At 44.0% G+C, this 21,187-nt stretch overlaps 1 protein-coding gene across 1 annotated transcript in view; it reads left to right on the top strand.

Annotated features, from left to right (window-relative positions):
* Positions 1–20,565, top strand: part of TAF2 (TATA-box binding protein associated factor 2) — a 65,184-nt gene extending 44,619 nt beyond the window's left edge. Inside the window, exons 25-26 of the mRNA XM_063299631.1 lie at positions 277–382; positions 19,152–20,565. Of these exons, the coding sequence (XP_063155701.1) occupies positions 277–382; positions 19,152–19,417 (372 nt within the window). The 3' untranslated portion in view covers positions 19,418–20,565. The remainder of the gene's footprint in view (positions 1–276; positions 383–19,151) is intronic.
* Positions 20,566–21,187: the final 622 nt, after the last annotated feature.

Raw genomic sequence — 21,187 nt, 5'->3', positions numbered from 1 at the left:
GCCAGGTGGCTCAGACTAAGCAACCCGTTGTCTGCTGCATTTTTATATTTGTGTTCATAGCCATATCTTAAGGAGCACAAATGAATATTTCTCATTCTATGCTGCTTAGGAGTATTTGACAGTAAGTGAGATTAGGCTGTTTAAACGACAACATTTTTGTTTTTAAACAAGCTTGCTTATTGTAATTACTTTCAATGGAGGTGGGAAAGAAAACATATTTAAGCTAGTGAATAACACTCCTTAAATTTGTTTTGTTTTTGTTTTCTAATGTTGTAGTTTTCAAATTCTCAAGAGGAGGAAGAGATTGATATGGACACTGTTCATGACAGTCAAGCTTTTATCTACCATCATTTGAATATGCTGGAAAGACCATCAACACCAGGTTAGTGATAGGGTGGATAAAAATCACTAATAAAAAAATATTCTTGTTTTTAAATTTATCTAAATCTGATTTATAATTTAAAAAGACAGTAATACCTTGTTTACAAAAATGTAAACAAGAATGTTTATTATTCAGTTTCACAGCAACGTGCAAGATCTATACTTGGTCATGTTCATATACATTGACATTAACATGGTCATTCATTTCAGTTTTTCATCTTCTGAACATGGCTTAGTCCATGCTTTTAAATGTCCATTTCAGTGATGAAAGTCATATGTACAAAGACAGAGGCTAGATGGAAGTGTATCCTGTGCTTAGGTGATGGTGAAACTAGTCCTAGTTAGGATAAAAGGATATTCATAATGTATTCCTGTGGAATCTACAATGCAGCAGAAGTACATTTTATTTACTTATTTATTTGTTTGCTTACCATTATTTGTATGCTTCCTACTCATTAGACTTTGGGCAGCTTACAATCTGGAAAGCATTAAAACATCTTCTAACATACAAATATATACGCTGTAGGTGGAAAATTTAAGTAACTTTTTAAAAATGTACAATAATTGGCTTCTTTTACCTCAGACTGACTGGCTAGTACTACCTTGCTCCTGTGGTACAAGTAAAAGACTAATAATTAGATCCCCAAGTCAGTTCCTAGTGATACCTTTTTTAAGGAAAGCATAACAATCAACTCCAAGTGTCTGAAATATACCTTCTGAAAAGGGTGTGTTAAGTGCCGTATCAGCAAAGCTTCAGTAGTCAGGAAGAATGTAGGCCCAGGGCCCAACTAAATCACAAACTTCTTAAACTGCTTTGCGTGCATCCTTAGGCAAAATCAAATGCAAGCTAAACAAATCCAGCAGCAGGTATTAAAGCCTTGCAGGGCAGACTCTGCCATGAAGGAAATGTTAATTAGATGTGAGCGTCTCCTTTCTTAAGTTGTTTTTCAAACAGGCTATAGTTTTTCTCAGTGAGCCATAATCTTCTGACAATTCCCGAGTAGCTCCCTGAATAGCACTCAGAAAGCACAGTGCTGGCAAACAGTGTGTGGTGTTTTTTTTTAATCAAAAGCTTCCCGTTTCAAATAGCTGCTGTGATGTATGTGAAAAATTTGTCCCAGATCTTCCACTGCTTCCACTCAACTGGAATGTATTCTGTGTAGGAGAGGAGCAATCATTTAACAAACCTGGTCGATTCAGGATTCCAGAATTCATGTGAGTTGACCAAAGCAGGGAGCGTATTTCAAAGAGTAAGTTGGAAATCTGTTGGATTCAATAGCTTCCATGGGCCGACCATTTTATATGTCACAATACCACCAGAGGCTTTGAGTACCAGTTAACTTCATCTTTTCTGTATTATTTTCATTTTTAATTGTAAGCTATAAACAGAAAACAGTATGTGATGCTGTATTTCGACATCATATACAGTGACCATTCGTCAGGCCATAACGTAAGTGGTAGGGTACATCCTAGGAACTCAGAAGAAAGAATGCAAGTCAGCAGGACTGGAAACAACGTCTGTTGTCTGAAATCTCTAAAGAGCCAATGTCAGATAAGAGGAAGCGATACCAAACTGGGTGAGCCAATATTTTGGCTTGCTGTATCACAGTTTTCTATGTTTACATGGTTGTATAGCCTTCACATGGCATTTATTAAAATTGAAGGACTGCTTGGACATATTCTTCTAAAGCAGCGCTCCCATTTTTCAAATAAGAAAGGGATCACTTGTGAACCCCTTACAGAGAACGAAATCTGGTAGCTTCTGTACAGGCACAGCACTGCTTGGTTGCAAAGATAATTCTGAAGCTGTTGTTTTGGCTTCTTTCTTAAATAACAAGAGGACAGCAGCTCATCTGAATAATCTGTAAATGAATTGAGTTAAGCTTGAAGACCCAAAAGTGGCCTCTAGAATCCTTATGACTTTTCAGATTTGACGAGTTTCCAACTATGACTAGAGTTTTTCCTGTTCTGAAGCCAGTTTTCTAACATAGTCTTGTACTGTCTCCACTTGGTTCTTTAAAACAATTAATGTTTTATTTTGCTGGGAATACTTAGCAGATTTCTTCTGGAAAGTCTTAAGGCACAGTTCTCTACATGGACAAGGCTTTTTTGTCACTCCTAGGTTGTGGCCATGTATTTAATAGCTTTCTTTCAAGTCTTTATAACATGATGACCATTTAATTTTCAGGCTTTATGCAGTCTCTGGAATTTAGATCTGAATTTTATATTTGCATGGCAAATATCCTAAAAGTCCACAAACCATACATCTAACCAAAATCCAAATTCAGGGCAGATTTCCAGGAAGTGAAAGTCCAAAGAAACATTTGGGTTAAAATTATGAAGCTTGTATTGGAATTAGTGTGGGGAGTTTGGAAGCATAATAGACAGGGCAAACTGTGCTTGTGTTTGTGGAATTTTATTTAAAGAACATAAATGTTATAAGGAATAATTCTGTGCAGTTCTTGTACCAGTAGGGCCATACCTGCAAATGGGGATGTTGTATGTTCCTAAATTTGGGCATTTATGGTGTTAAGGTTCCTTGACAAGTCTTTGGTCTTGAAAATTGCCTAAGACCTTGTAACATGGAAACAGCCACTGAAGTGTTATATATAATCCAACAGACAGGTTCGACTACCATATGCCAATGGCAGTTCTTTTGGAATTAGCTCTGTCATTTTCCACTAGAAGCAAGAGAAACACCTTGCAGGATCAGCCTAAGGCTGTAAACTAGCTTGTGTGTGTGTGTGTGTGTGTGTGTGTGAGAGAGAGAGAGAGAGAGAGAGAAAGTTTTAACAATGAGAACTAATACCAACTAAAATAGGAGAAAGGGAAAGGAAGAAAAAGAAAGAAAAAGCTAAAAGTGCAGAAAGAAAAAAGTAGAAGGAAAATATAAGGCAAGATATAAAGAAGTGGCTTCTGATCTTCTTCACAGCATTTGTAAGCACAATTATATTTTAACCTCTCTAAAGTTATATCATGACTCTCTTCTTTCTATAACCTATCCTGTCTAATCATCAAAACCATAAATCGTAAGTTCATTTTTTCTTTTTTATGCAAAAATTCCATAAGGGGTTTCCAATAAATGTAGATATTGCCTTTCTCTAATCAAACAAGTCAGTTTAGCCATTCAGCTTTTTATTTCTCAGTGGCCAACTAAATGCTGCTGGGGCGCTCATGAGCAGGTGATGGAAGCATACTCCTTTCCCACCATTATTCCCACGGAGATATGCTGCCCCTAACCTGAAGGTAACGTTGAGTCTGAGACTGTCAGCCCTCAACAGAACTGCCCTCCAGTCCCTTTTGAAAGCCCATCTACATTAGTGGTGATCAGTATGGCTAAACTTATGGTACCCTTACTCTTATATTTTCATATCTCAGTAACAAGCATCTGTGAGAGGGAAGACAATTCAGCCTCTGCCTATGTATATTTATTTGTTGCTGGACTGAGAGCTGTGCTCTGAGGTGCTGATTTAATGGATGTACTGAAAAGATAACATAAAATAACCAGTCCTCCCACAGAACCAACCATGCACAGAAGAGTATTAGAAAAGGGGGGCAGACCTTTTCAAATGATACTCAGAAGACGGGAGACAGGCTGTCAGAGCTAGTCATCGCAAGTCCTCTGTGCAGATGTGAAACTCCGGTGCCAGGGAATTTGTACTACATGGCTTTGGATGGTGTGAGACACCTTATATGGGTCACGTTAGTCCTCGTGATTACCTCCTCTTTCAGACATTTTGTGCTTTACTAGGTGGGGGGAAGAAATTCCATGATTTGAGAACTGTTGACCCTGATCACTGAGACAGTTAATTAGCAGGGTTGGGACAACTTTCTTACCCTCCTAGTTAAATAGAGTATTAATTAATTACAATAAATATATTATTGTAAGCCAAGAAGTAGGGGAGGAAACTGAACAAGGGCAGAGAGTGTATGTGAGCTAAAAACTGAGTTTTGATTGCTGAACCAGTCCACTGTTTCCTGAAGAATTCTGATCAAATTACACATTTGATAAAGGTTCTGAAGAAAATCAGAGTTATTTTATATATTTTTTTCCATCTGGAAAATGATTTGTGTTATGAAACATGCTAAAGATGTTCAACAAATTGAATTAGTACAAAATAATAAGGACTTGGGAGTTTTTGCTTTAACATTAGAGATTCATTTGCATGACCAGTATTATCTGGGGATCAGATTGGCCTATGAATATAATCAGTATTTATAGCACTTTACTAGCATTTCATAATACTTGTTTTGTGCTATTCTTATACTGCCCAATGTGGGGTATAAAGTAATAAACAAAAGTTCCTGGAGACTTGTGCCAGAAAATAAACAGATGTTACTTCAGGGACCTTTATAGGAAACAGCTGCTGTCATGCGCTGCCTACTACTGAGTAAAACACAGACACTAATTTAGGGAAGATCAGGTTCTGGTTTATTTCAGCATAGTGCATAGCTGGAAAAAGCTGAGAGTGAAGGGAGCGCGCCGGTACGGGGTTTAAATAGCCCGCGCCGGTCAGCGCCCCCCCCACCTTGGGTTGTGTCATCCCCCCAAGTCCTGTATGCTTCGTTGCCGGTAGGTGAGGGGTCGCGGGGCCCCTGCTGGTGCCCCGGGCTCCTCTCGTAATCGTTTTCTTCCTCCGGCCGGTGATTGCTTTCAGCTGGGCGATATCCTTTGCGTTCCTGCTGACAGCTCCAGGTGTGCCTCGTGATCCGCCCAGTCTTTGTCGCTCTTTCTTCCCCCTTTGTGTTCTCTTGACTGGATTTTCCGGCCGGGGTCGTTCCCTTCTCCTCGGGGTCTGTGTCTGTTGTTGTGCGTCGCTTTGCTTATCTTTTAATCCCTTGCTTTTGTTTCCACGGTATTGTTATGTGTGCCGTTGTGCTGATGCATTCAGCTCAACGGTGCTCATGACATACTGCCCCCTGTTCGAATGGTGGCCCCCCCCCCGGCATTCCGGTTTTTCCGGGAGAGCTGTCAGATTTTTTTTTTTTTTTGTATTTCCCGCCGGAGTGCTTTCACCCCTCCCCTTGCTCCGCCCTCTACCGCGTTTCCATCTTTTGGGTGTGTTCCGAGTGCGCATGCCTCGACCACACCCTGCGAGTGCGCATGCCTCGACCACACCCTGCTCGTTCTTGCTCAGTTTGTCATGAGAGGAGGCGTGGCTGGTCTGGTGCTGTTTCAACTCCAGGTAGGATCCTTATCTTTTTGTTTTGTTGATTGTTTTGTTGTGTTGTCATGTGTGCATCCTGGCCATTTGCCCTCTGGCGATGCAGCTATGACCAATCTTCCCTCCCCAATGGGCCCGGAGAGGGTGGGGGGAGGGTGAGTCTCAGGGAGGAGGAGGCCTACTCAAGTCGCGGGCTTGGGGGGTCCCTTCCCCTGGGGGCGACACGGGTGGGGGGGGAGGCCCGAGGGGGGAAGTGTGTCCTAAGGGGCCGGTTCAGCTGGGCGCCCCTTTGGTTTGTCGGGGTACGTCGTGTGGAATGCTCGGGTCAGGTCCGGTGCCTTAACGTGTTGAGCCGCCACCCATTCTGGGTGGGGGAAGTGTTTCCATTTTACTAAATAGTATAGTGTGCCTCGTTGACGGCGGGAATCGAGTATTTCTTTTACCTCGAAATGTTGGCCGTCGATCATCACTGGGGAGGGCAGAGGCGTGCTTGGGTGCCATCGGGAGGTGGTTGCTGGTTTCAGGAGGCTGCTGTGGAATACCGGGTGGAGTCTCCTTAGATTGTGCGGCAGGTCCAGGCGTACTGCCACCGGGTTCACTATCTGTGTTACTCGAAGCGGCCCGATATACTTAGGCCCCAGTTTCTTCGAGGGTTGAGGTGATTTCATGAATTTGGTGGACAGGTAGACCATATCCCCTACTTGGAATGTCGGTTGTTGGCGCCAGTGCTTGTCGGCCTGTTCTTTGTAGGCGGACTGTGCTTCCTTCAGCGCTGCCGTGATTACTGGCCATGATTCTGCTATCTTCCGTCCCCAGTCGCCTGCGCCCACTTGGGGTCCCGGGGGTTGCGGTAGCTCCGGTATGGGTACGAACTCGCGCCCGGAGACTACTTCGAACGGGGTTTTCCCTGTACTCATGTGAATGGCGTTATTGTAGGCGACTTCTGCAAACGGAAGCAGGTCGACCCAGTCGTCTTGGTGGTAATTGGTATATGAGCGTAGGAATTGTTCTAGTGTGGCATTGAGGATCTCCGTGGCTCCGTCCGTCTGGGGATGCCAGGCTGTGGATAGGGCTTGTTGGGTCCCAATCAGTTTTAGAAAAGCCCGCCAGAATTTCGAGGTGAATTGTGTGCCCCTGTCAGTCACCACGCGTACGGGGCATCCGTGTAACCTGTACACGTGTACGAGGAAAAGTTTAGCCAGCTGCTGGGCGGACGGGACTGATGAGCAGGGGATGAAGTGTGCCTGTTTAGAAAAGTAGTCTTTCACCACCCAAATGGTTGTTTTCTTCTGGCTGGGTGGTAGATCTACTATAAAATCCATGGAGATTTCCTCCCATGGTCGGGAGGGCTCCGCCACCGTTTGTAGTAATCCCAGGGGCTTTCCCGGTGCCCGTTTGGCCATTGCACATATCGGGCAGGATGCTACGTAGGCCTTAACGTCCCGTCTCAATGCGGGCCACCAGAACTGTCGTGTTAGGTGCAGGGTCTTTAGAAACCCGAAGTGTCCCGCTTGTTTGCTGTCGTGTGATCTGTGCAGGATTGCCTGGCGCTGCGAGTCCGGGACATATATTCTGCCTTCCCCCCATGCTAAGTCCTGTTCCATTGTCACCTTGTCAGGGTTTGCTAGTAGCCAGGGGTCGGTTTTGAGGGCGGCGGTGAGGTCCGCACGTATCCCTCCTGGCAGTCGCGGGTGGCGCCGTCTGGTCGCTGGTTGGCTTGCTGTCGGTTGAGATGTGGGGTTGAGCTGTTTCTGAGCGCTGCTTCGGGTGGTCACTGCCATTCCCAGCTGGGAGGCGGATAGGACCGTCCCAATCATATCTGGGACGGGCTCTTCGTCTTGGGGTAGTCAGGAGAGGGCGTCAGCCAGGAAGTTCTTTTTGCCCAGTATGAACTTCAGTTGAAAGTTAAAGCGGCTGAAGAATTGGGCCCATCTGACCTGTTTCGGGCTGAGGCGTCTGGGCGTCCGGAGGGCCTCGAGGTTCTGGTGGTCTGTCCAGACCTTGAATGGTTGGGTGGCTCCTTCCAGTAGATGCCTCCGTGTTTCTAGCGCCGATTTTACCGCGAACGCCTCCTTCTCCCATACGTGCCAGCGCCTTTCCGTCTCCGAGAATTTCCTTGACAGGTAGGCGCATGGTTTCAGGATTCCTGCAGGGTCCTTTTGGAGCAGTATGGCCCCCAGGGAGAAGTCTGAGGCGTCGGCTTGGACCACGAACGGCTGTTCTGGGTCCGGATGTGCGAGGATTGGCTCTGTTGTGAACAGCGCTTTCAGTCTGTTGAACGCTGTCTGACACGCGGGAGTCCAATTTAGTACTGTCCCTGGGTTCTTGGCTCGCCGTGTGTCCCCAACTCCTTTAGTTTTGAGGAGGTCTGTTAGGGGGAGGGCTATCTCCACGAACCCCTGTGCGAATGACCTGTAGAAGTTCGCGAAGCCGAGGAAGCTTTGAAGTTGGCGCCTTTTAAGTGGGCGTTCCCAATTCACCACCGCCTCGACTTTTGCGGGGTCCATTTCTATGCCCTCGCCGGAGATTCGGTACCCCAGGTAGTCTAGGCGTGCTTTATGGAATTCGCACTTAGATGGTTTGGCATAGAGCTTCGCCCTTCTTAGCTTTTCGAGGACTTGCCTGACTAGGGTTACGTGTTCTTCGTGCGTCTGGGTGTAGATGAGGACGTCATCTATGTAAACTAGTACCCCTTTGAACAGGTGTTCATGCAGTACCTCATTGATGAGCTGCATGAACACTCCCGGGGCCCCCGCTAATCCAAATGGCAGCACCTTGTACTGAAAGGCGCCTAGGGGGCAGTTGAACGCTGTTTTCCATTCATCCCCCTCCCTGATTCGGATCCTGTAATAAGCCTCGCGGAGGTCCAGTTTGGAGAATACTCTTCCCGTGGACAGGTGGGCGAGCATGTCTTTCACGAGGGGTAGGGGGTATTTATTGGATAGGGACACCGCATTGAGGCCCTGGTAGTCGGTGCAGAGCCGTAAGGTGCCGTCTTTTTTCTCTCGGAATAGGACGGGCACTCCGACCGGTGAGCATCCTGGCTCTATGAAACCCCTAGCCAGGTTTTTATCGATGAACTCCCGGAGGGTTGTCATCTCCTTCGGGGTCATCGAGTAAATCTTCGGCCTGGGTAAGGGGACATCGGGAAGCAGCTCAATTCTACAGTCCGTCTTGCGGTGGGGGGGTAGTTGGTCCGCCTCCTCTTCCCCGAAGACCTCTGAGAAATCAGCATATTGTTCAGGTAGTTCTTCTGGGGTTGCTGTGTTGTCCTGGGCTACTGCCTCTGCCCGTCCCACTGTGGGGTTGATCCTGCCCACCGGAACTGGCGCCCGGTACGCGCCGTCGTCGAATTGGAAGGTGCGGGTCTTCCAGTTAATGCGCGGGTTGTTGGTCGCGAGCCACGGTATTCCTAGTACTATGATGGGTCGCCCTATGTGAGTTACCACAAAAGATGTTCGCTCGGTGTGGGTGCCCATTTGCAGGGTGACAGGCTCGGTCTGCGTCGTGGCTGGTTTCCCTCCCGCTGTTGAGCCGTCCAGTTGGTGGAAAGCCAGCGGTGTGGGGAGGGGGAGACAAGGCAGGTCGAGCTTGGCGACGATGTCGGGGTGGATCAGGTTCTTGGAGCACCCCGAGTCCACTAGCGCCGCAGCCGTGGTGGCTCTGTTGCCGAAGGAAAGCCTGATTGTCCCCATTATTATGGAGCTTTCGTCGCTCTATGTGTTTCGTGCCCCTGTCCCACCGCCTGCCTCGCGGCGCGTTTTAAGGCAGGCGGGGAGCGTTTCCCGCCAGCCGGTCTGGGACTTCGACGTCCTCCCCCGCCAAGTAAGCGTCCAAGTCTTCGTCCGGTGTCGCTGTGGCTCCGGTCATCCGGTGGGGGGGGGGCGGCGGTGGGTTATTTGGTTTGAACGTCGTTTTCAGTGCGGGTTTGGGAGCGCTAGTTGGCATTCTGTTGGAGAAGCAGTCTGCCGCTTTGTGCCCCATTTTCCCGCACTTCGCGCAGGGTCCGCGAGCAAACTTCTTCTTTTGGTACGTGGGACCGGCCGGCCCCAAGTGTGGTGCGGGTACCTTTGGGCTGTTGCTTGTTTTGTCCTCTGCCGTCGTCATCAAGAAAGTGTGATGAGCGTGCTCTGCTCTCCCCGCTAGGTAGATCCAGCCTTGCAGTGTCTCCGGGTCATCCCGGTAGAGTGCCCATTGGCGTACCTCGCGGCTGAGGCCCCTTTTGAACATCTCTATCAGGGTAGTCTCGGACCAGTCGTTAATCTTCCTTGCGAGGGCTTTAAATTCGAGGGCGTAGTCCGCGACAATTCGTGGGCCCTGTTTGAGGGCTTGAAGCACACTTTTAACCCTCTTCTTGGCTAGCGGGTCCTCAAAATAGTGCTTCATCTCTGTGATGAAGGTGTGGAAGTCAGAGAGGGCTGGGGAATTGGACTCGTACATTTGGACGTACCAGTCCGCCTCCCTGTCTTGCAACTTGATCGCCACGGCTGCGATTTTGTCCGCTTCGGAGTCAAAGGAGTGTCCGTGCCGCCCCATGAACTCCCTGGCGTTCATGATGAAAAACGACAGCTTCGTGGGGTTTCCGTCAAAGGAAATGGGGAAGTCCTTTGGGGCCCTGGTGTTCGGTGGATCCCCTCTCCTCGTGTCCCGTCCCATGGCTTCTTCCGCCGGGGAAGCTTGCCTGTTATCATTTGGCCTATGGGGGTGCCATGACCGCTCGGGGTTTGAATAGGGGTGTGTAGCTGCGCGGGTATGTTCATGTGAGGCATGGAGGACATCAACGACTGCAGCATGGTCCCGAGGTCCCTTAGTTGGGCTTCCATGGCCGTGAGTCTGGCTTGCGTTTCTCGGTCCAAGGTCCGCGCCGCAGCTGTGATTGGACCGGTCGGCGTCTCCGCGTAGTTGGGCCACCAGTGGGGGTTAGGCATTTCCGTCTGCTGGTCAGCTCCCTCGACTTGGGAGCGAATCGGCTGGTTCGTCCCTCCGTCCTCCACCGCGTTTCTTGCAGTTGGGCTGAAGCTCCACGCCTGTGGCTGGGGTGCGATGTGGGGCGGGGAGGTCTCCGCGGGTCTCGGGAGGTATGTTGCTCCCTCCCATGGTCGGGTCGCCTCCGCCTCCCTCCGGGGGTGGGGCTGAGGCTCGGGATGGGCCGGGAGGGTGTCCGTGGCTCCTGGGGTCCGCGTTGCCTCTGGCCTCTGTCGGTTCTCCTCCGCCTCTCGCCGTACGACTCGCTCATCCTGGCTGCGACGCGTCGGCTCCATCGCTCTCCACTCGTGTTCTTCTCGCCGTCTGTTCCTCCCGCGGCTCGTTTTTGTCCGGTGGGGCTTGGCGAGGCTGAGTTTAGGACTCTTAGCTTTATGTCATGCACTGCCTACTACTGAGTAAAACACAGACACTAATTTAGGGAAGATCAGGTTCTGGTTTATTTCAGCATAGTGCATAGCTGGAAAAAGCTGAGAGTGAAGGGAGCGCGCCGGTATGGGGTTTAAATAGCCCGCGCCGGTCAGTGCCCCCCCCACCTTGGGTTGTGTCATCCCCCCAAGTCCTGTATGCTTCGTTGCCGGTAGGTGAGGGGTCGCGGGGCCCCTGCTGGTGCCCCGGGCTCCTCTCGTAATCGTTTTCTTCCTCCGGCCGGTGATTGCTTTCAGCTGAGCGATATCCTTTGCGTTCCTGCTGACAGCTCCAGGTGTGCCTCGTGATCCGCCCAGTCTTTGTCGCTCTTTCTTCCCCCTTTGTGTTCTCTTGACTGGATTTTCCGGCCGGGGTCGTTCCCTTCTCCTCGGGGTCTGTATCTGTTGTTGTGCATCGCTTTGCTTATCTTTTAATCCCTTGCTCTTGTTTCCGTGGTATTGTTATGTGTGCCGTTGTGCTGATGCATTCAGCTCAACGGTGCTCGTGACAGCTGCACACTCTGAATTGTTTGGTGTCAAATGAGTTGGGATGCAAATTGCTGCAACTTTGTGTCTTTCAGGCTACTTGGCTCATACAAGAGAAACCTACAGCAGGCAAATAATCTATTTGGGATCACATTTGTTCTAAATAACCACTGATCCTGCAAAGTAACCTTTTGCCTCTAAAAAAGAACTTGTTCTTCCTTTCTCCAAAATATGATACCATACTTTCTGGAATACTTTGATTTAATTATATATATATATTAAAAACTTGGGGATAAGTACCTGAAACTCTTATGTTCATAAGTAGTGCTTAGTGATACCAGTTTATTGCCCCTAGTCCTGTTCTGTCACAAATGGATATTTGACCAGTTTGAGAACCTTCCAAGTATGTCCTGCTTTCAGACCTAGAAAAGAAGCTAGAAATTGATGTACCGAGTTTAGAAAGAAAATAAAGAAATAACTGGAAACTTTGCATTTGAAATTCCAGGACATCTCATTGTCCTCATAAGAAACTTATATACAGGTCAGGAAGCCACTGTCTGAACAGAACATGGTAAAACAGATTGGGTCCAAGTTAGCAAAGGAATACAACAAAGCTACATACTCTCTTCTTATTTATTCAAGCTATATGCTGAATATCTATTAAGGGAAGCTGGATTGGAAAATGGGCATGGTTTTAAAATTGAAGGAAGAGACATAATAACTTGCACTATGCTGATGACACTACCTTGATAGCCAAAAATGCAAAGGATCTGCAAGTCCTAGTCAAGGAACACGGTGAAAAAAATGGGACTAAAATTAAATATAAAGAAGACCAAACTAATGACAAGAGGTACAACAACCAGCCTTAGAGCTGAGAATGAAATATCAACGTGGTGGATAGCTTCTGCCTTTTAGGATCAACTTTCAACAATAATGGAACAAGCAGTCAAGAAATATGCTGCAGACCAGCACTTGGTAAAGCAGCTATGAAGGCCTTAGAAAAGTTAGTTAAGTGCTATGATGTGTCTATGGCCACAAAGATCGTGCAAGTCATGGTATTCCCTGTTATACTCTGTGGAAGTGAAAATTGTACTTTGAAGAAGCAAATTAGAAAGCGTATTGATGCTATTGAACTTTGGTATTAGAGAAGACTTCTGAGAATACAATGGACAGCCAAGAAAACAAACCAGTAGATCATCAAATAAATGAAACCAGAGTTCTCATTCCAGGCGCAAATGACCAGGCTCAATGATCCTATCCTATGTTGGATACATTATGCAAATACCTAACTGTCTGGAGAAGGCTGTAATGATGGGAGAAGTGGAAGAAAAGAAAAGAAAAGAAAAGAGGATGACAAGCAACAGGGTGGATGGACTCAGTTACAGTGGCGATGGGTATACAGTACTGTTGGAAGACCTGAAGGACCGGGTTAGAGATGAATCATCATAGAGAAAATCTATGTGGTCGCTAAGAGTCGACAATGACTTGATGGCACATAATCAGTTTCTGTGAACAAAGAGATTATCGTTATACCCTGCCATCTGGGCTAATTTATTTAAATATTGCATCTTGTTTCAATTTTTACTTAATATTTTTGGAAAAACCTGGGGAAGGGATTCAAAAGATTTAACTTATTGTCTCCTATGCCTGCTATTTGCCTAGGAAGAAAAACTCCCATTGGTGCAAGTGAGATGTTTTCTACAAATACTAACGGCAGACACAGGTTAGATCCAGATTGGGGGCTCCTATACCCTCCTGCTGGTATCCTAATCCTGCCCCTCACATCTTATTTATTTTGGCCTTGCATTGCAAATAAGTAACTATGCATAAGTATAAGAACCAATATAGAGGAAATTATGTATGAGAAACAGGTCAACATCAGGGAAGATGTTTTTTAGACAACATTTGGCTTTTGTTGGGATATCTGGTTGCACCTTGGTGTTCTCTTGGTTGGTTAGACTAACCAGGTTTTAAATGTTTAATCTATTAAAATTTTTAAGTGATTGGTTAAATGCATCGGTATGATGCCTGTGGCATTTTCTCTCTTATGTGGTATACGCCTTCTAAGTTGACTTATTGCATGATCTAAAAAAAGAGAAAGTTCATTTCTTCAGATTTGTTGAATTATTTGTATGCCAATTAATATAAATTGGTGGCTTAATCAACTGAGTAACAATAGTTTCTTCTGTTTTTAATGAGGTATACAGACCTTGCCCTAGTAATAATATTTCAATTAAACTCCTATTGTAGTTATTTGGTTATTTAATAATTCTATTTATATTAAAATGTTTGCACATTTTTTGTGACTCTCTAAAAAATTTTATTTTAGTCAGTGTTGATTCATTTCAAAGCTGTTCAAATTGTATAATTTCTTTATAGAAAAAGGATTCTAAATCAGTGGAAATAGTCACCATTAGTGTTCATAACCTATTAGTTTAAATTTTCACTTTCATTTATTGGGAAAAATGACCTAATATGCAAAATGGAAAAAAATGGGAAAAAACGCATCTGGTTTACAATAGTAATTTTTTGTACAAACCAAATCTGTGATTCTTCAAAAGCAAACAGAAACACTGTTGGAACGTTAATTATATTTTTGCCTTAAGTACAGGAGCTTTGAAAGCATCAGTGCAAACCCTTTTTCAGCCTCTGATGTCATTCAACACCTGACTTAATACTCTGAAAAACAGATTTTATTTGTTACTCGGTCTTCAAAACAGTATGGGTGATTCACTCTCTTGCAGAGATCAGAAAAATCCAAACAGCCAGAGTCAATTCTCATCTTCATTTAAACTTTAGCTTTCTGATTATATTGTAGATGATAAATTTCTTTCTACAGTGCTGTGTGGGTAAATAAGGAGTATGCTGCTGAGCAGGTTTTTTGTAAACTACATTATTTAAAACATGATTACAGATTTATTGTTTAATAAATAACAGCTTCATTCTTGCCTTCAGTCAAACCCCAGGTCAGAGTACATGCTTTGTACCCTGTGTGTGTGTCTGTGCGCGCATGTGCGTCCTTCCCGGTTTCGCATCCCCAATTTAGTAACTACCCTGTAAGATAAGCTAAGCAAACAAATAAAAGCTGCCCAAACATCATGCAATGAGCTTTGTAGCTTAGACCATTCAGGGCTGAATCTATATCTGCTTTGGATCTGTATCCAAAATTCTGTCCATTGCATCATAGTGCCTCTTTCTTCTATATCTTCTTTTTAATCCATTACTGGCCTAGATCTTTTTAGTAAGAGGCGGTGCAGAAATACCGATCATCATCAGGAAACATGAAAACAGTGCTATTCTAACATTATAGCTGTTGCCATCAAGAAGCATTCATCTTTCCGAACCTCGTTCCTCTGTGGTGGAAGATGCTCAGAGTTGTAGTCCAACACCCCTGGAGGACACCCGGTTGGGGAAGACAGGTTGGGTACATGATACCTCTCCCAATTATATAAGACCATAAAGCAATCAGGAAATTTTTGTAATCTAAAATTGTGCATGTACATATAAAACGTAGTTGGAATTGTGAACAAGGTTAAGCCAACTAAAAGGCCTGACTTAACAATATATTTAATCTCTGAAATGCCCTGTTTTTACAGTTAACACCAAAAGGTGTTGGCTGGAGTTGAAAGGCTAATGGGAGCCAAGGCAGAGTAGCCACAAGTCATCACACAGTGTGATACACCGTAGCTCCCCTTCTTTTCCTTTTCTTTTGTTGGATTTGGTAGTGACTTCCACAGTCAAGTCCAGGAAAAGCTTCATGGCTTCTCCGCAGAGGCCATCTTTCCTTTCTTGATTCTAAGCATCTGTTTTGCAGTAAAACTAATAATGAGGTTGGCTTCTCAACACTGAAAACCAGGCGGAGATGCCAGGCGGATAGCTAGCATAACATGTGTTCTGTTCCAAAGGGTATTAGTAATCACTTCAAAAGCAAACGCGCGTACCTCGCCCTTTGTGGTTATTCCAGTCAGTTCCTAAGAAAGACCCCCTCAATTATTAAAGGAGAAGAGCAACGTGGGAGGGTGCCGAATGAGCGCAGCCGGTGCATTGTCTCATAAACAATGTGAAGAGTTCTTAGAGCACGTTCTTAATCACGGAGAATTATGGGAATGGTTTCCCATCTTGTAAAATTGGATGCTAAAATTCAAGGCAAGTAAGTAAGTAACAAACTCCACTTGAGAGTGGGAAATGAAGGGAGAGAAGCGAAAAGTGAGTGTGAGGAGGTTGTAGCCCTTTATTATGGTGGGGTTGGCTGAAGAGTGGCTACTGCTCTGGTGCTAACATAGTCTTCACCACCAGGATACCTCGATATTTTGGGGGCTGAATCCCAGTCATTAAGCTCAGCACAAATATTAGAAGGAAGATAAAAGGCACTTGGTTTAAACACTATCCCTAATTAATTCCAGACCCTGAATTCACTTGCCAGCAGATTTGCAAAGCTAGACTGATTATCACTACTAACTGTGGTTACTACAAAGTAGTAATTATGAGTGCTTCATTTAATTTAGGTTGACTTTTGATAATATTACGTGCACCATACTATCATTGTATTTGTTTGTTGTTCTATTTTATTGTGTTTTATTTGTTTGTTTGTTTATTTGTCCCCGCCCATCTCCCCCCATCGGGGGACTCTGGGCGGTTTTATAGCAAGATTACAAAAATAAACAGAATACAAAAATACAAAAGGTAGACAGTGAAACAAACTGTTTCACAGTTAATGAACTACCAAAAAAAAAAATCCACCCTAAACTGTACATAGAATTAAAAAAGAACACCCCTCCCCCCAAAAATAAAAAGAACCTAGATAAAATTTAAAAGCCATATTACTACTGTACATGCAAGGTTAGTTTTAGTAGAGATGTCTGGAAAAAAATCTGGCAAGTGAATTTAGGGTCTGGAATTAATAAGAGTGTGTTTAAAGCAAGTGCCTTTTATCTTCTTCCTAATATTTGTGCTGAACTCAATGAACTGCGTGCATCTTATTTGAGCATTAGTGATTTCTGATAAGTTGGTGAGTGCGAGATTTTTAGGCAAGCAACGGTTTTAACTCCATTGTTTGATTTTGAAACTTTGCCCATTTTTCCCCCCCTGAGGTTAAAAACCTGCAATTCAGTGGAATTTGTCTTCCAAAAGGCTTAGAAGATGTTTGAGAGCCATTACAGTCCTGTTTTGTACGGTTTAATTTCATTTAAATTTGGTTGCAGATCTCGGCAGACTTTCTTTGAAGTAAATCCCTTTATTCTCAGTATCAGCTGCTTTCAAATAAGCACCCGGGATATTTATAAGAGACAAAAGAGGAAGGAACTGCAAATATTTCTCCAACAACTTGAATTTTAGCTAGAAGTTTAACTGAGGTTTGAGCCAGGTTCTCTCTCTGCTTGGTTTCTCTTTCTGGTATACTTCATTACATTCCTGTTTTGACAGCCTGAAAAATTCATTTTGTACTTTTGTATCTGGTTCTATACTTGTGCTTTGCAATGAGCCTAAAATCTGGTATGGTTTATCGTGCGTTAGATGTGTGTACCCAAATCACCAGGGGTACACTTTCTGTGTTCATGCAATGAATTAGGGATGACAGCGTTGTAATTAAAAAGTAAGCCTGTAATGTGGAAGCTGTAATTATGTGGTCAGAGGCTTGACTGGGAATAGAACAAGGCAAGAAATCCAGCACATTAAAGAAATGGCAATATGAAGAAACAATATACTTGGGATGCCTACGGAGACCTTGCTAATCTAATCAACTCTAGCCCCATAGCAGAGACCATTACCGCCCCTGGTCACTGTGGAGCAACATCCTGCTGAAAATGTTCCCATGATAATCAGAAATGAGGGCAGATGCTGACATCCAGAGAGGGGTGGCGAAAGAGAAAAGGTTACGAAATGATACAGCGATGGAAAGGCCCAAAATTACATGCCCTCTCCAAAGGCCTTGGAGGACATTCCTGGAGATCTCCAGAAATTTCCACTCCTGGAAATCTCCAGAACCAAAGTTTTAATGTAACAGAAAGAGACATTGATTCGGTACAGTTGTTTAAGTATATTAAATATAGTTTGGTTTTGTAGTCAAGATGTTAGAAGCGTTGGTACAGATGAGCATATTCAGGAGTTGGCTATTAAGTCTTTCCAGGTTGAAGTTTAAGAACATCTTATCCCCATAATCCCTACTGCAACTGACATTTATTTTACTAGGAGATAATAATCTAAAGTTTAGGATTTGGGATACAATTGAATCATTACAGGGTTGACCAAATAACCTGGTTATCTCTTGCTGTAGACTGCAAGTTTACGGAGTATAAGAAATGGCAGCTGAGTATGTGGAACCTTCTTTCTCCCCACGTCCTCTCCCCCTTTCATATGTTTATAGTCCAGGTAGGAATAAAAATTATTTTGAGATTTCTATCCCATCGCTTTTTCACACATTACAGTAATTAGCCATTGCGGAAATAATTTGTTACTCTATTCATCTTGTGTGTTTTGAGTGTTCCTTTCCATGCTGGCTATTGACAGTTACTGCATCATGCTTGGTATGTATCTTTGCAGAATTTGAGTGTTTCTGTTAGAAAAACCTAGATGCTTGAGGCTGTGAGTGAGCTGGTATGGTGTCATAGAGAGTGGTACACTCTGAATTAGTTGGAATTGTAATTTTTCAGGAAAAGACCAAGCGTATTGCTGTTCCACTTGACACTTCCTATGAGAGAAATCCAGCTGAATAAACCAGGAAGGCTCCGTCCTTGGTTTGTTTAGCACTAAATACCATCCTTGTTTCTCTTAAGAAGGCAGACTGGTAAGTTAGGTTTTGGTTGTGGCTTATTGAATCTGACTTGTTCAGGGAGAAAAAAGAGAGAGATTCAGATTTGGATGTAATGGTGAATAAGCTGCTGGCAAGGTTTCTCTAGTGCTTCCTCTAGTTTGGTGGCAGGAACCTGGTGGGCACATTTCATCAGGTTGCACTAGCATGCTTGCTCATTCCCAGTTAGTCATAATTCCAAAGAATGACTTACTGTTACGTTGAAATTGGACCATCATGTTATACTTGGGGTCTTACTGCTTTTTAGCCATAAGAAGGAACTTGCTAACCAAAGCTGGCTTCTATTTGGATGGGAGACCACCAGGAGAAGCCACCAGGTCTATAGGGTAGATTAGAAAGTCAAGAAAATATCCCAGAAGACGACAGTGGCAAACCACTTTGCTTTTATTGCCACGAAACCTAATGGCTATATCTAAGAATCAAGCTTGAGTCAAGAAAAACTTTGTTTTTTATTTTTGTTTTGCATCTATAAAATTAGGTATAACTATACAAATTAAAGTAATTGATTTTTCTGGACAAGTGCTGCATAGTCTGCTCTGTGACTTGATAAGCATCATCTTGCTGTCTAACTAGAGATGCCAGGACTGGATCCTGATACCATCTGCATTCAAACCGTTGGTCACCTGGCGAGCCATACCCTTCCCACAATACGTCTATCTCCTGGCTAGGCAGGTTCTGCAGATAGTTTTGATAGCCCTATAATGTTATTTTTATAAGCTGATTTTTGTAACAATGATTAGAAAAATCAATAGAGTGCTTTGCAGCAAAAGGTTTGTAATCTTAAAACCATTGACAAAAAATAAATTTATCATAGAGATGCTGTTAAAGAGGTTGTGCAGGAGCGTAGGGCAGAACTTTCAGCTTTCCAATCTTTCTGTTTCTGTTTTTGTTTTTAATGGACCTGTCTTCCTTTTTTAACTTCAGGTAAAGAACAGTCTTCCCTGGAGCCGAACATGTTGCCAGTGCCTCTGCCTTCACTGGCTGGCTTTGCTAAAGAATCCGGCTCTTCCAGGCACAGCGAGCATCACCATCATCACCATCACGAACACAAGAAAAAGAAGAAGAAGCACAAGCACAAACACAAGCACAAACACAAGCATGACAACAAGGAGAAAGAGAAGGAGCCTTTCACTTTCTCCAACAGCCCAGCCAGCGGACGGTCCATTCACTCGCCTTCCTTGTCAGACTGATGCGAGGGACTCTGGAATCGAGAGAGCCTTTGCGGGTCTTCATGATAGAAACCAAGGCGCCCCCGGGGTTCAGAAACCAAGACAAGACTCCAGGTTTCTGTGCTGTCAGTGAGTGGAAGTAATCAGACTCAGGTGGTGTGAAGGAACGAGAGGGTTTAGGAGTCTCTCAAAATGTTCCTCCAGCTGCCCTCCTTATATTCTCCTTAATACTTTGGTTTGAACTTCAGGTGGCTGTCATGACGTGAAGGAAGCGTTAAACAAAAGCCAGCTGCCCCCCTTCTCGAAAAGCTCTAGCGCTTGGTCCAGGGTTTTAGGACGTAATTTAAGCTTCCCGAAACCTTTGCATAATTCTCTCTTCCTTTTCTTTCTATTCCTTAACCATTGCAACTGTCCCACCACTTTTTCAACTCTTTGAGTGGTTGCATACTCAAAGATTTCGGTTTTTAATGTTACTCCTTCTCCTTGAATTTAACCTGTTTGAACATTGGCAACCCTGGACAGTCACTTCTATTGGATTGTTTACTTTTGCAGGGAAAAAAAATGCTACTATCTGTACTGCGCTCTGTAATCAGACTCATAACTGTGTGATGGAGTTGAAACAAAAATTACAAGACTGGCAAAAGAGGCTCTACTTAAAATGTCAATTAATCTTTAAAATACAGTTGTGGGAAAGACAACAATGCAGAAATTTTTAGTTTCTAATCCACTTGCTGGGAAGCGCTCCAACAAGATGCTTTTAAATGTGTAACAGTTAACTCAAAGCATGAAGCTGTGACTTGAAGAGTTTTATTCATTGTAGTAAAAATGCCCAACAGATATTCTCTTGAAAAACTCTGTGATTATGTGAAATAGGACTGCTTTTTAACATTTTTACTCATTTCTATGTAATATTAGTGCTTTTTTGCTCTATTCCTAATTTTCTAAAATTTGAGTTGTCTGAAAACTAGTGTTTTTTCCTTGAGAATTCAGCCTTAGGCTAAAGATTTTTATAATTTTGTGTGCTTATTTCTTTAGTGTGACTTAATATTTGTTTAAGCAGACAAAGCTGATCTACAAAGAGAGATTTAATAAGGTAGCCAAGATTTTTTTTTTAAAAAAAAATAAGGTCATTCATTAATAAACGTTTTTGTACAATGCCCTATTAAATATTCTGAATTCTTGCTTTTGTATAGATAAGCCTAGGAGAAAAAGAAGATTGTGTGCCATCATGCAGGTTTGGTTTTCTCTGTCCTGCTGATGCTATATTACCCCAAAAGTGCAAGATTACCACTGTCAAATCTTTGGAGTAAGATTATAAATATCCTGTATACTTTCAGTCAGTATAGAGGTGCTGGTTTTTAGCTGGAATCTGTGCTAGCTTGCTGCAGCGTTTTCTTCATTTGAGCCTCAGTTTTTTGCTGTAATCATTCTTTTCTTTTTCTTTTTGCTACTGCTGAGGGGCATGAGTTTGGTTTACTTACAAATTAACGGCGTGCTGTGGAGCAGGTATTCGGAAGAGTGTTTCAGTCTAGGATAACATCCACTCAATCTACAAGCGTTAAGCAGGTTCCACGTTTTGTACTTGAAGAAAGCTGCAGCTGCTTACTGTAACTGAAAGCCATTTCTGGTCAAACTGTTTTCATGGGTTGCATTTACTTATTTTTTAAACACTTAAAATTCCTACACCACCCTTAATTCTCAAAGCAGTCATAGCTGTAATCCTATGTTAAATTTTGGATTTGGGGGAGTGGAGCATCTTCGCATTCATAAAACCATATGCAATTGATGGGA

The sequence above is a fragment of the Candoia aspera genome, chromosome 3 (genome assembly GCF_035149785.1).
Source record: "Candoia aspera isolate rCanAsp1 chromosome 3, rCanAsp1.hap2, whole genome shotgun sequence".
In the NCBI taxonomy this organism is placed as follows: Eukaryota; Metazoa; Chordata; class Lepidosauria; order Squamata; family Boidae; genus Candoia; species Candoia aspera.
This window is presented reverse-complemented; position numbering and strand designations above follow the sequence as displayed.